The 16,459-nt window shown below is 44.7% G+C and overlaps 1 protein-coding gene across 2 annotated transcripts in view; it reads right to left on the reverse strand.

The window, feature by feature from the left end:
- Positions 1-13,254: 13,254 nt before the first annotated feature.
- Positions 13,255-16,459, reverse strand: part of SF2 (splicing factor 2) — a 114,412-nt gene continuing 111,207 nt past the window's right edge. The window contains exons 4-5 of one of the 2 annotated variants that reach the window (XR_013899993.1): positions 14,615-15,018; positions 13,255-13,949 (exon numbers count right to left, since the gene is read on the reverse strand). Coding sequence is in view for 1 of the 2 variants with exons in the window: in XM_080284525.1 (XP_080140651.1) it covers positions 14,818-15,018 (201 nt within the window). In the remaining variant the exon portion in view is untranslated. Of the gene's footprint in view, positions 15,019-16,459 lie in introns of both variants that reach the window. The other variant, XM_080284525.1, reaches the window with a different exon arrangement.

Here is a 16,459-nt window from a genome sequence, read left to right on the forward strand (position 1 = left end):
AGTGCATTCTCCTCATTCACTAGCATTTCATGAGTCACCTTTCTCCCAATAATCACTTTAATCAACACATTACAGCTGAGCTTCATTATGTAGTGAATTGCTTGACCTGCCAGACTACCAAAATAGCACCGTCAGTGCAGTGATGTCACACGCCGTCCTCCATAGCCATGCATTCCACTCAATGTCTCCCTCAGCGTTATTACTTTTTGTGTCCCACTTAATTATGTTCATTATTTTCCCTGTACTTCCTTGCGAAAGGCAGTTCTTTTTTTATACTTTTTTCATTCACTCATTTAATCTAGTTATCATACTTATAGGATACTAACAGTTATGTAGAATACTGGTGTATCATCAATGACGGGGTAAGTTATAACACTGCAGTTTGCTTTAAGGGTAAGTAGTGTGTCATTTTAATTTTTGAAAATGCTGTCCACATAATTTACAAAGACTAATACCTACAATAAATGACTGCCTACGTTCCTAAGGGAATGCAGGATGGTGGCTACACAGCTATGGTAGCCTACATCGACATATTTCTGTGTGAATTCCCATGGCGATTAATAAAAGAACACAGTATCTCTTGAAATTCGTCAGTGGCTGATCCTTGCCCTCCTGATTGTTCTCCCTCACATACCCTGTACTGAAGACTGGTTATTTTCTAACTCAGAACTATACTGCCGGGCATACAGTTTTCAGTTTTGTTGGATAGTCCGCCCTTGACCAAAAACCTATCCTTACTGAACCCATGTTATATTCGTCCCGGTATGATAATTCGCCGTATGATGAGTTGTCACTTGACGTAACCCCATCGTATAGTGAGGTCCAACCACACTGTATAGGAGGTAGGCTGCAATATAATGCTGATTCTGTTTATGCAGAGTGTAGGGGAAAGCATACAGAGACAGACAGGCGTGAAAAGATTTTCTTGGAGGCTCGAGTGAGTGGAGTTTTGTTATTTGAGGGACGTGATATATGCTGGATGTGGGACTGGAGCTAGCCCAGTTCAAAAAATAAGAGTGGTTGGAAGAAGTTCGGGGAAATTTTGTCCCTCCTGACACTGAGGGTTCCCCCTCTGTGCTAAGGGTGTCAGGAATGTAATGATGCGTGATAGTGGGACGAGCTGTACAGGAGAATATTTGTGGGCTCAAATGTTTGGAGATGGGAATACTTAGATGGATGTGGAGTATGTCTTTGAAAGACAGTCCTGGGGGTGTTATAAATGAAGAATTGAGAAGTTTGGGACTTGAATGTACATGCTGTGAACCTGTGATAAGGGGCAGACTGAGATGTATGGGCATGTGGAGTGGATGGAAGATGATAACTTGGTGTTGAGGGTGAGAGGTGTCAACTTTGTAGGTAGAGTTGTGAGAGGTAGATCAAAGACCTGGGACTCCTAAGATTTGATGGTTATGTCCGTAAGGAGTTTGGATTTCAGATCCTTGAATGGTGAATGAGTGGGAGTGTGGCCAATTCAACCAGGCAGACTTGTCATTTTCTCGTTCGTATCGTCTGTATCATTTCAAAAGGCTCCAACATGCTTCCATTCATCAACCTTGTTCACCTGATGGTGGCTTTCCATGCTGCTCGATCTCTGGCAACATCCCTGTTCAGTCCCTTAACCCCTTGAGGTAGCGCTCGATGACCTTGTCCCTGATCTTTTTTTGGTCTGCCTGTTACAACCCCACCCCTCATGGTATCACCTTCCACACCCAATTATCAACCATCGTCCTCTCAACATCTCAATCTTCCCCCTCTCATCATAATGCCAATTCATTTCCCATCCTTCCTCTCAACCTTCAGCCTCAATCCAAGCACCCACAGGCCTCGCATTCAAGAAGTGTACATCATTGTCATTTCTGTATATTTGAGCATACAAATATCCTATTCCTTTACTGCCTGTTATGCTAGGTGTTTTTTGGGCGGCTTCCCCTCCTAGAAACGCCTGGCTTATAGTTGGGCCCTTTTCTTGAGCGGGGTTAGAACACAAACATAAGAGGGACAGGGCATAAAAACTCTGGGCAACAACCTACACGTAAATTCACAAATTCTTAATTACAGGAACAGGCAGACAATCTCACAATATTTATGTTACATCAGTCCTTGGGCCGCTGATCTGTTTGAGCATATCTCGCAGGATACGGGATAGACACAATGGGTATTATTATATCAGGGTGAGTGCGTGTAGTAACAGTTCACTGTCTCTAGTCCAGTGCCGTATGGTTAGGGGTGGGAGTTTAGATCTGGATACTCCACTGTACACAGTTTCTCACTTTAGTGGCCCCTGGTTCCATGGAAGTTCATTGATTCCCTGTTATGCACGCGTTCTAGGAGTCTTACCAAGTGTGGATCTGATCACTGTGAGGGGGGAGGGGGAGAACTAAAGTTCACGACAGGTTGGCACAATCACAAGGAGGAGGAGGTTAGGTACGTCTTGCCATTATTACACTGGATGGAAGTTTTCATGTTTTCCACTTGACACTGTACTTCACTATAAGTCACTCACACACAATGATGTGCTTATTCTTGGGCAAGGGTGGCTGTCGTATCCCGCGGACTGCGGCTGGGCATGGTGAGGGGCCCCTCGTGCTGGAGGCGGTGAACAGGGGTCTGGCCCACAGGGCACAGGCCAAACAGCCTTTCAAGGCGTTCCCGTATGTGCCTGGTGAGAGAGCGGCGTCGTTTGGGCCGGGAGCTGGGGACGCCGTTGGGATCCCAGAGGCTGTGGTCCCCTTCCTGGTGCTCCGCCATCAGGGCAGGGCTCCGGCATCGTCCTGGGGAGGGGTCCATCAGGGGCAGGTCTTCCTCAGGCACTGGCTGCAGAGAGAATAGCCATGGGGATAACACAGGGCCTCGCCACCAGTCCACTAGTGGGGAACTCTTCATCTGGGGACTGCCACACGCCACTCCGCTGCAGCTGAAGGGGGAAGGGCATTGTGAAGTCACAGGGCGCAAGAGGCTTTGGTAGCTTCCCTCCCTGGCACGGCTGGAGGTCGTCGCCGAGATCCCTTGGGCAACAGGAGGAGGGCGGCTGGAGGCCATCCCTACCCTGTCGGCGTGGCAGGAGGCCATCATCGGGGACCAACTTCCTGACGGGACTGCAGATAGGGCGTGGCTGGAGACTGTCGCCTGCCTATGGGAGTGGCTGGAGGCCGTCATCTGAGTCATGTATAAAAGGCAACGTGCGGGCGTGGAGTGGCTGGAGGCCGTTCCCCGTCTGCGGGCGTGGCTGGAAGCCGTTGCCGGTATTGTGCCCTCTGTGACTACTGCAGGTGGAAAGGGGACGTACCCTTCTTTCTCCCTCTGCGGCTGGAGGCCATCACAGGCTCTGCAGGTGGAGTGGGTGTTCCAGGTGGAGTGGGTGGTCCAGTTGGAGTGGCTGGAGGCCGTCTCTAGGGTGGAGCAGCTGGAGGCCGTCTCCCGGTATGAGTGGCTGGAGGCCATCTCTGGGGCGCTGTATGGAACATAAGGCTCAGCTCCACCCTATCCTGACACATGCCATGTTGGCGAGAGGGTAATGGTCCCAGGCTGAGGTGTTCGGGTCGGGCCGGTTCCGGGGAGTTGGGGCACACGGCTATTAGTGACTTGCGCCCATATAGCACGGACGTCCTGATCGCTCCGATTAACCATCCGTTGTCGCCTCCTAGGGGTGTCGTGCTGCTGCTGGATGTCGTTATTTCACTGCCCACGTTTCACTACCATACAGCACTATACTCCTAACACATGCCGCATACAAATATCCCTTAGGCTGGAGGAAGAGCCCTCTCAATTCTAGGAGTGGCAACAGCTCCCCTTGCTTCCTCTAGTCACGCCATACCCAAGCTACACTCAACACACCCAAAAGACTCCGCAAGATCTGTCCTTTCATGTGTCAGTCTTTACATGTTCTCCTTGACACACTGAAAAAACAAAAAATCAGCATTATTTCGCAGCCTTTCTAATAAATACCACATCTCTTATGCTGCCACTTGTTTCAAACACTGCCCAAAATGGAGTTACTCTCCACATACTTGTGGCAAACTGAACATGGCCACAATCCCTTTGCTTTGACAGTACCCCCACCAACCCTAAGTATCATCACTTATTTTATCTGCATTTACACTCTAATTCTTGTGCCCATTCCATCAGTTCATTTCCTAAATATTTCTTCTGCCTCCCTTTCAGTCTCTGAAATCAACACAAAGTTATTGGCATACAACCTCACCCATGAAGTCAGACTCTGAAGTCACCTTGACAAACAATAAGAGGCTGAAGACTTACCCTGATGCACGCCAGCATTCATGGAAAACTCATCACTCAAATTAATTATTCACTATCACCTGAGTGCGAGCACCCACACAACAAAGCCATAACCACTCTAACCAACCACTCCTCGATCCCAGGTTTTCTCATTGCCCACTTTACCACCTCCCTAAGGACTCTGTCAAAGGTTTTCTCTATCTATCTATTGCCAGACGCCTTAATCCCGCACGGGGTGGCCACAAACAAATCGACTCCACGTCGCCTTCCCCCGCCATTTCACTGCCCTACTCCCAACTCACACCCCCCGTCTCTCATATACCTCTCCACTCCATCCCTCCATCTCATCCTCGGCCTCCCCCTCCCTCTCCCCCCCTCCACCTCACTCACATACACTTTCCTCGTCAGTCTTTCACCCTCCATCCTCTCCACATGGCCAAAACACCTCAGTATCTTCCTCCTAACGTTTCCTATCACATCCACATCCACACCACAACTCTCTTTCATATCCTCGTTTGTCAGCCTGTCTCTCCATGTGACTCCACAGGCTCCTCTTAAATAACTCACTTCCACTGCTCTCACTCTTGACTTGTGTCCTTCCAACAATGTCCAAGCTTCCCTTCCATACGTTAGAGTTGGTATCACAATACTGTCATGTAGTAACTGTTTTCACTTCCATGCCCACTTCCCTGCTTATCACTGCTTTCAAGGAACCAGCAACCTTTCTTCCTTGTTGTACCCTTTCAAGCATTTCACCCTTCAAACTTCCATCCTTATCACACTCCCCAAGTACTTAAACATACTCACATTTTCCATATCCTCACAATCCAACCTCGCTGTACATTCACTGACTTCACCTCTCTCAAAGACCATCCCTTTACTCTTCCCTACATTCACCTTTAGATTCCGTTTCTTACACACTCTCCGAAACGCATCCACCAAGCCTTGCAGTTCCCCTTCGTCTTTACTTAACAACATCAGTATCATCTTCAAACAACAGTACAGGGAATTTCCAAACACTACCCTCTCTCACCAGGGCCACTCCAGCATCCACTGCCCTACCTTGTATCTCTTTCATCACCCCATCCATGTACAGATTGAACAAGCATGGAGACAAGACACATCCCTGTTTCAATCCAACCTTCAAAGAGAAAAATTCACGCAATTCACCATCCACATGCACTGCACTGCAGCCTTAGCACCATGATACATACTCTTCAAAGCATTCAACAACTTCCCATCTACTTCATATATTCTTAATAATTTCCATAATCCTTGTCTATTCACCCTGTCATGTGCTTTCTCCAAATCCCTTCTCTAGAAACTTTTCTGCTAAAGATCTAAGAATGAATAACTGATATATACAACCTCTTCCCTTCCTAAAGCCTCCCTGTTCTTCTCCAACTAATTCCTCTGTTATTTCTCTAACTCCGTCAATAAGTATCCTACCATACACTTTTCCTATTATACTAAGAAGACAAATGCCCCTATGATTACCACACACTTCTTTTTCCCCTCCTCCTTTGTTCAATGGAATAATTATATCTGACTTTCAATCCTCCAGGACTCTACCTTCCTCCCAGGCCAATCTGCACATCATCCACATCCATTCTACTACTATCTCCCCCCCATGCTTCAACATTTCACCAAACACTCCATCAATTCCTGGGGCTTTCCCCAATTTTCCTCATTGTTTCCACAACTTCCATCCCACTGATTTATTCCTGTCTTCTCATCTCCCTCCTTCTCCCAGCCATTCCCCAGCCACTTATACTCGCATTACTTCTATTCTCTATGTTCAAGAATTCCTTAAAGTGTTCTCTCCATCTGCTCACCTTTTCTCCCTTCTCCACTAGTAATGTACCATTTTTATCTTTCATTCCCCTACTAACTTTACTGCCACCCTGTCTTACTCTCTTCACCTCATTTCAGAACATTTTCTTACAGTCCCTCCACTTTACACTCAAATTCCTTCCAAATTCCTCATCCACTCTCTTCTTACTCATTCTTACTAATCTTTTCATCTCTTTCTTTTATTCATATGTCTCTCTCTTCCGCCTCTCAACGTCTTCCACGCCCCTATTTCTCATCCATTCATTGTATGCTTTCTTCTTTTGTGCCACAGCCTGTCTCACCTCTTCATTCCACCATGTTGTTCCTTGCACCCCATTCCGTCTTCTCTTCACCCCACACACCACATCACATGCTGCACATATTTCTCCTGTGAATATCTTGCACACACCTTCCATATTTACCCAATCGTTCCTCCACTTCTCTCTTATATTCTGCCTTCTTCTCATCCCCTTGTAACCGTTCCACTCTTCTTGCAACTACTCCTTCCTCCTGTCCTTCCCTTCTTCTATATCTCCATCTTACTTGGATCTTGATTCTGGCCACCACCAAGTAGTGGTCAGAAAGCACTCCCCCAACCTCTATAAGCTCTTGCATCCATTACACATCTTCGCATCCTTGTATCCACACACACACAATCATTGCCTTTCTTTCATTCAGTTCACCACCCACCCTTCTCATCACTCGCCATATATACCTGTGGATCATTTTGTGCCTGAAGAGGGTATTGGCTATCACCAACCCCCTCCCGGCACAAATGTCCACTAACGCACTGCCATTCTCATGTATGTCAGCAGGCACACCCCACTCACCAACTATTCCATCCACCTTCACATTCCCTACTTTCCAGTTCACATCACCAATCATAAACACTCTTATTCCTTCCAAACTTTTCAATGCACACTTCCACATTTGTCCAGAACTCTTCTCTCACTCTGCTTGCACGATCTTGCTTTGGCGCGTACACTCACACAATCGCCCCTTTCAGTCTTACTCACACAATCCTTGAGGCAACTAATCCATACTCTCTTATGTTCTTCCTCCATCTTTTACTTACAACAATACACACTCCTTCGTTTGCCCTCTCATTTTCACCTACTCCTGCACATATACCCATCCATACTCCCATTCTCTTATACTCTTACCTCACCATTTAGTTTCAGTTACTCCACATACATCCACTTTCGCACCCTGAAGCACCTGGACAATCTCTCTTTCACCTCATCATTCGCATCCCTTACATTCCACGTCGCCATCCGAACTATGGACTTTGTCTGGTCCTTGGTCGTCATCTTTTGGTCAGTCCTTGTCCGAGGCTTCTTGTTCATTTTTTTAGTTAGCTGTTTTCCGGAGAGGGGCACTAACCCTCCACCAACCTTTTAGTCGCCTCATACGACAAGCAGGGATACTGGGGGAGTATTCTTGAAAAACCCCTACCTCCAGGGGGTAGGGGGTTTTCTATCTATCTATCTATCTATCTATCTATTGCCGGACGCCTCAATCCCGTTCGGGGTGGCCACAAACAAATCGCCTCCACGTCGCCCTGTCCCCCGCAATTTCACTGCCCCGCTTCCAACTCACACCCCCCTCTCTCATATACCTCTCAACTCCATCCCTCCATCTCATCTTCGGCCTCCCCCTCCCTCTTCCCCCCTCGACCTCACTCACATACACTCTCTTCGTCAGTCTTTCACCCTCCATCCTCTCCACATGGCCAAACCACCTCAGTGTATTTCTCCTAACGCTTCCTATCACATTCACATCCACACCACAACGCTCCTTTATATCCTCATTTGTCAGCCTGTCTCTCCCATGTGACTCCACAGGCTCCTCTTAAATAATTCATTTCCACTGCTCTCACTCTTGACTTGTGTCCTTCCAGCGATGTCCAAGCTTCACTTCCATACGTTAGAGTTGGTATCACAATATTGTCATGTAGTAACTTTTTCATTTCCATGCTCACTTCCCTGCTTCTTATCACTGCTTTCAAGGAACCAGCAACCTTTCTTCCCTGCTGTACCCTTTCAATCACTTCACCCTCCAAACCTCCATCCTTACTCATCACACTACCCAAGTACTTAAACGTACTCACATTTTCCAATTCCTCACCATCCAACCTCGCTGTACATTCACTGACTTCACCTCTCTCAAAGACCATCACTTTACTCTTCCTTACATTCACCTTTAGATTCCGTTTCTTACACACTCTCCCAAACTCATCCACCAAGCCTTGCAGCTCTCCTTCGTCTTCACTCAACAACACAGTATCATCTGCAAAGTACAGGGAGTTTCCAAACACTACCCTCTCTCACAAGGGCCACTTCATCATCCACTACCCTACCTTGTACCTCTTTTATTACCCCATCCATGTACAGATTGAACAACCATGGAGACATGACACATCCCTGTTTCAACCCAACCTTCAAAGAGAAAAATTCACTCAGTTCACCATCCACACGCACTGCAGCCTTAGCACCATCATACATGCTCTTCACAGCATTCAACAACTTCCCATCTACTCCATATATTCTTAACACTTTCCACAATCCTTGTGTATCCACCCTGTCATATGCATTCTCCAAATCCATGAAAGCCGCATACAACTTCTTTCCCTTCTCTAGAAACTTTTCCACTAAAGATCTAAGAATGAATATTTGATCTACACAACCTCTTCCCTTCCTAAAGCCTCCCTGTTCTTCTCCAACTAATTCCTCTGTTATTTCTCTAACTCTGTCAATAAGTATCCTACCATACACTTTACCTATTATTCTAAGAATACAGATGCCCCTATGATTACCACACACTTCTTTTTCCCCTTTTCCTTTGTACAAGGGAATAATTATACCAGACTTCCAATCCTCCGGGACTCTACCTTCCTCCCAGGCCAATCTGCACATCTTCCACATCCATTCTACTACTATCTCTCCCCCATACTTCAGCATTTCACCAAACACTCCATCAATTCCTGGGGCTATCCCCAATTTAACTTTCTTCATTGCTTCCACAACTTCTATCCTACTGATTTCTTCCTGTCTTCTCACCTCCCTCCTTCTCCCCGCCATTCCCCAGTCACTTACTCTCATTACTTCCATCCTCTATGTTCAACAAATCCTTAAAGTGTTCTCTCCATCTGCTCACTTTTTCACCCTTCTCCAATAGTAATCTACCATTTTTATCTTTCACTTCCCTGCTAACTTCACTTCAACCCTGTCTTACTCTTTTCACCTCTTTCCAGAACATTTTCTTACATGTCCTCCACTTTACACTCAAATTCCTTCCAAATTCCTCATCCGCTCTCTTCTTACTCTCTCTTCCTAATCTTTTCACCTCTCTCTTCCTTTCTACATGTAACTCTCTCTTCCGCCTCACAACGTCTTCCACGCCCCTATTTCTCATCCATTCATTGTTATGCTTTCTTCTTTTGTGCCACAGCCTGTCTCACCTCTTCATTCCACCACGCTGTTCCTTGCACATCTCTCCGTCTTCTATTCATCCGACACACCACATCACATGCTGCACATATTTCTTCTGTAAATATCCTGCACACACCTTCCACGTCCCCCATCTGCTCTTATTCATATTTGCCCAATCGTTCCTCCACTTCTCTCTTATGCTCTGCCTTTTTCTCATCCTCTTGTAACCTTTCCTCTCTCCTTACAAATACTCCTTCTTCCCGTCCTTCCCTTCTTCTATTTCTCCATCCTAATTGGACCTTGATTCTGGCCATCACCAAGTAATGGTCAGAAAGTCCACTCCCTCAACCTCTATAAGCTCTTGCATCCATTACACATTTTCACATCCTTTCATCCACGCACATAATCAATCATTGCCTTCCTTTCATTCAGTTCACCACCCACCCTTCTCATCACTCGCCATGTATACCTGTGGATCATTTTGTACCTGAACAGGGTATTGACTATCACCAACCCCTTCCCAGCACAATTGTCCACTAACGCACTCCCATTCTCATCTATCTCAGCAGGCACACCCCACTCACCAACTATTCCATCCACCTTCACATTGCCTACTTTACCATTCATATCACCGATCAAAAATACTCTCTTATTCCTTCTAAACTTTCCCATGCATACTTCCACATCTGTCCAGAACTCTTCTCTCACTCTGCTTGCACGATCTTGCATTGGCGCATACACACACACACAATCGGCCACATTTGTATTCCAACTTTCAATCTTACCCACACAATCCTTGACCCAACTGATCCATACTCTTATGCTCTTCTTCCATCTTTTACTCACAACTATACATACTCCTTCTTTTGCCCTCTCATTCTCACCTACTCCTGCACATATACCCCATCCATACTCCCATTCTCTCACTCTCTCACCTCTCCATTTAGTTTCAGTTATTTCGCATACATCACCTTTCGCACCCTCAAGCATCTGGACAATCTCTCTCTCTCTTTCGCCTCCAAATCAATAAAAACATTAGTACAGTTCCTTTTTCATTCCTGTATATTTTTTTCCTGAAGCTGTCGGGCATTGAATATGGCATAAGTGATCCCTTTGCCTGGCATAAACCCAAACTGCATCTTCTCGACATTCGCTCTTTCTCTCATCATATGTTCTGTGGCTGAATCTCTCCGTTACCTTCATTATCTGGTCCAAAAGCTTTATGCCTCTATAATTTCATCCAGGACATCACCCCTCCCCTTATACACATTTACAATCACACTCTTCATCCAGTCACCAGTTTAACATACAATACTTCGATGTCATTTAAACAACACAAACATTAAAAATAAATTAATACCAAGATTCAACGTCCTGAAGTCACTTGCCCATACAACATTCCGACACAAAAAAGAAACCACCACCACAGTGTACAAATAATATATACGTTCAATGATGAATTATGCAAGCCCTGTTTGGGCTACCAGCCCCACTGAAACACACTACAACACCCTACAGACCATACAGAACAAGGCCCTGAAAATAATCACAGGCGCAGCGACTACACTTACACCAAGAAACCAAAGTCCCTCAAAGTCAGGGATCATCTAGACATGAGAGGCACACAAATTCTTGCTGCAGCCTCCACAAACCCACACCATCCACTACACTACATGGCAGCACATCCACAACCAAGGAACATCAATACAGCACCCACCATACAATATTATAGACAAATACTGTCATCTCTCCCCTCTCACCTGCCTCAAACCAACTTCCATCATACAATCATTTTTAGCAAATCAATAACTAAACGCACTCCTATATCTCCTCAGGCCTTCGACATTCAACAGTCATCCCAGACACACCCAACGCCTTCCCCAGTTGCATCCTGCTTATTGTCCTGCTCACTGAATCAGCATGAAAGGCCAAGGGCCAAATAATGGATCTGCTGACTCCAAACCTTCCCTGTTACAGTCAAATTCCTCATTCAGCACCCAGCTGTAATGCACTCTCCTGGCATCTTAATATTCTCATGTCCACCACTACCTTTCCTTTATTTTTTGCACACTGCCCACTAGATCATCCCTGCTTTCTTTCTTCACCTGATTTGCCACATTATTTTTTATTCTGGCTCTCTGGACTCTACCTCAACCAATCCTACAGTATGGTGCGGTATGAGGTCTGGATGATGATGACGATAACTGTGTGATACATAAAGATGATGGAGGAGGTGGTTTGATGATGATAATGACCTAACATCAAGGTTTTGGGCTGGTATGATCATTTCTGGACAAAGAAACCCAAAGGCAGTTCTGTGATGGTTATATCCATCAAAATGTTCTGAGAAATGGAGGGAGACGTACCTGTACTTCCATCCATCATCCAATCCTACATTGCCCCATGAGGAGCATAGGAGCCCAGGACTAGGCAGTTGGTCCCAACATTTAAGATGAGAGTGACCAACCTCACTCATCCCTGAGTGGCAATACATGATCAATCAACCCCAACCACCCGTTGGATATAAACATTCACATGCTCAATCCGACTGGAGTGTGATAATTGCCCACTAAACCACCAGGTCCCAGTATTTGGTTATATGGTTACCACCCAGCATAGTAAATGGTTTCCTGGTGTACAGGAAACCATTTGGCTTGTCACTCAGTGTAGAGTCACCCACAGGCAGAAGGAAGAGGAAAGAATGAAGGAAAGACAGAAGAGGGAGTGTAGTCACCCATAGGCAGGACCAGGAAAGAATGAAGGAAAGACAGAAGAGGATGGAAGGAAAGAAGGATGGAGGAGACGAAAGGGTAGACACCTGAGAGCAGCACTACATCGAGTGAGTGGATGGTGAGCGCCCCCACCTACTTAAATTCATATAAGGTGATGTATAAATTTTATTTGCATCCGCAGTTTATTCCTGCCAAACAGCAATGAAAGATCAGCCTAAGTTCACTCTTGTATTCTTTGATCAGTATTCTTTGTCCACATCTATTAAACATTCCTTTTCTTATTGTATCCTGGTTCTCAACCCTGTCTTCCTTCAAAACTGATCAAGCTGGGTAAAACATACAGTTTGTGGAGATACTGTGTCCTCTAGTTTGATTTCCAAAACCAGTACATTATTATGACCAATTATTTATATTGACTTGATCTGATTAATGTAATTAGATTTATTGCCTGTATATAGGCTACAGACTTCACTGTTAAGCAGTGTTTATCTTATATAAATAACCAAAAAAAAGCCACGTAGTTTAAATCATCACTACCAAAGTTGTGGAGTCAGTGATAATATTTCCCAACTCCAACTCCAGAAATTTTACAAATTCGGCTCTGACTCCAACTCCGACTTAAGTACTGCATATACTGTACATGGACATGATGCAGGTAAATGAATAGCATTCACGAATTTTGATAGATGCAATTCTTAAATCTTTTAAATTCTCTACTTATAGTGCTTGCATAAGAAACAATTATACATGGCTGTAAACAAAACATATGATGAATGAATGACTGAATGAATAAATGAATGTAAAATAAGCTGATTAATGTATTGAAAAGATAGGACTGATACCATTTCAGAACAAAAAAGTTTGGAGTTGGAGTCGCGGGAATTTTACCAACTCCGACTCCAACCAAAAACAGTAGACTCCATGACTCTCACTCCACAACCTTGATCACTACAAGGGTAAGAAACAATAATGATATTATGTAACATGTTTATTAAAGAATTACTTGCAATAACAGCAGTTCTGTGGATATTCATGCTGTAAAGGAAACATGGTTAATAAGTTGTAAACGTCCGATACTCCTTTGCCAACATCCCAGACCGTATAACTGTCCCTTACTGGAAAAATCAGGAAGTTATAATTTTTATCAAACATGAAATCCATTATATCAAGAATTTCCTTCTAATAAACCCAACGGAACAAAAATTCAACTATTGAGACAGTTGACCGTTAATTAAAATTTCAATCGTGGTAAAAAAATATAAATAAAAACTATGGAAAGGGGGGGGAAATTAATCAACTCACAATTCCAGTCCTTTTGCTACGTGTGGCATCCTTTGAATGATTTAAATTCCATTTATCCATAAGTGATCCTCCTGTGAGTGAGTGCGAGATCCTCAGTGAGCGCAGAAGAAACTCTCCCATGCATTATCCTTTTTTGTCTCCACAGTAACGGCCACGTGAGAGATCCTTACTGATATCCACTTTGTCTCCACAGTATTGGCCAAGTGAGATCCATAGAGTGCATCTCATCCAATGTGATCCAAGTAATCCTCTCCCCTTGCTAGCTTGCTGCTCCTCCTCATCCTGATTTGTCTCTTTTGGTCCATGCCTCAGTGAGTATCCTCCTCTCCACTTCTCAAATCCTAAGCATCTCCAAATATCTACGATAATTTGGCAGGTAGGATGGCCATATTGCAGCAGCCTACTAGCTACGGGACTGTGTAGAGAGAAAAACAAACAATTAGTCTTGCGCAGTGATGAGGTCTTACTAGTCTATGGGTCAAAGCTTCATTCAATACAAAAATCCTCAAGCAACAGCCTGTTTATTTTTCATATGAAACTGTACGCGCTAATAAAACATTTAGTTCAGTACAGTGAATGTATCCGGTAAAATGTTTGTTCCTGACATGAGATGTGAGTGGAATGTGAGAACAAAAGCTGAAGGGAAAAAATGGGGCAGTAACCTAAAGAACTAAATAAATTTACCTCTAGATTAATGCCACATGACTTGACACATCAAAAGCAACCCCTGCCCATTATAAACAATGCATCTCCCTTAATACTGAGCAGTTGACACAATCAGACAATATACACCTATGACATCTTTTGTAGTCATTAAAAAATAAAAAAATAATAAAAAATAAAATAAAAATTTTCCTCATTTTGTTACAAAACTGGAAAATCCAGTCAGTAAGTAAATCTTATTCTTTAATGCTGGCTGTCCGTATAAGGAACTGACGTCAACCTTTAAAAAACAACCTTGCCCCTAAGTATATGCAATGTGCCACACAAAATGTTCAAAACACAAACTATGATTAAAGAGGACAGCCAGAAAAAAATTCAAAGGGCAAGCAAGAGTTATTGATGACAACTAGTGCAGACCTGACATCCTCCAGTCTATGCCAAGGCAGAAGGGGTCCTGGAGAGAGTCAGGTCTGGTCAGGTTGGGATGGGGCAGCTGGTAGGATGAGGGCAGCCTTTATCACTGCAGGCGACCTTCACTGCATGATGTGGCACAGTCACGCACATAAATCAGTTGCCACCAGGGAACCAATGGATTCCTGGTATGGTTCTGAAGGCATCGCTTAGTAGCGGTCCCGAGACCTTGACCTCGACCTGGAGATTGAGCGGGAGTATGATCGTCGAACAGGGGAATACGTTGGGGAGCCACGGTAGCCTCGGGGAGAGCGTGACCGGGACCTTGATCGACCTCGCCCACCACCGCCACCTGAAGCTGGGCTTGATCCACCATAATCTTCTTTCACACGAATGTATGAGTTCTCACCCTGCAAAGTCATAACACTTAAGTTAAATGTCAGGAGGTTCCAACCTAATACAGGTATACCCCAGTTTAACAATGCAATTGGTTAGGTAAAAACCTATCGTTAAGTGGGGTATCGTACACCAGGGTAGATTTAACATGCAAAGTAATGGGATGCGTTTTTCAGCCTTGAGTTTCCCCCCCAACCAAGTCCAAAACCCACCCAAATGAGCCCCCAAACAAGTTTAAATGGCCTAACTGCTGTACAAGAAGCTACCCTAAGCCTAACACCTGTAAATAACTCACTAAAACCAACAAATAAAATATGAAAAACATCAAATATGTCTGGAAAAAATCATGCTTAATAATCTGTACCCCAAAATGACAATGTTCACCCCACCTATGGCTAAAACACATTAATCAAAGTCCAAAAAGCAGTTTATAGATCAACTTAGAAACCCAATCTGTCTAAATTATCATCTATCTATCTATCTGTTGCCAGACGCCTCAATCCCGTATGGGGTGGCACAAACAAATCGCCTCCACGTCACCCTGTCCCCCACCATTTCACCGCCCTGCTCCCAAATCACCCTACCCCCTCTCTCATATACCTCTCCATTCCATCCCTCCATCTCATCCTCGGCCTCCCCCTCCCTCTGCCCCCCTCCACCTCACTCACATACACTCTCCTCATCAGTCTCTCTCTCCATCCTCTCCACATGGTCAAACGACCTCAGCATGTTCCTCCTAACGCTTCCTATCACATCCACATTCACACCACAACGCTCTTTTATATCCTCATTTGTCAGACTCTCTTTCCATGTGACTCCACAGGCTCCTCTTAAATAACTCATTTCCACTGCTTTCACTCTTGACTTGTGTCCTTCAAACAACGTCCAAGCTTCACTTACATATGTTGATAACACAATACTGTCATGTAGTAACTTTTTCACTTCCATGCTCACTTCCCTGTTTCTTAACACTGCTTTCAAGGAACAAGCAACCTTTCTTCCTTGTTGTACCCTTCCAAGCACTTCACCCTCCAAACTTCCATCCTTACTCATCACACTCCCCAAGTACTTAAACGTACTCACATTTTCCATTTCCTCACCATCCAACCTCACTGTACATTCAATGACTTCACCTCTCTCAAAGACCATCACTTTACTCTTCCCTACATTCACCTTTAGATTCCATTTCTTACACACTCTCCCAAACTCATCCACCAAGCCTTGCAGCTCCCCTTCATCTTTACTTTAACAACACAGTATCATCTGCAAACAACAGTACAGGGAATTTCCTAACACTACCCTCTCTCACTAGGGCCACTCCAATATCCACTGCCCTACCCTGTATCTCTTGTATTATCTCATCCATGTACAGATTGAGCAACCATAAAGACATGACACATCCCTGTTTCAACCCTACCTTCAAAGAGAAAAATTCACCCAGTTCACCATCCACAC

This window comes from Coenobita brevimanus, chromosome 101, assembly GCF_032717465.1.
Source record: "Coenobita brevimanus isolate Jiangsu-jjx chromosome 101, ASM3271746v2, whole genome shotgun sequence".
Lineage (NCBI taxonomy): Eukaryota > Metazoa > Arthropoda > Malacostraca > Decapoda > Coenobitidae > Coenobita > Coenobita brevimanus.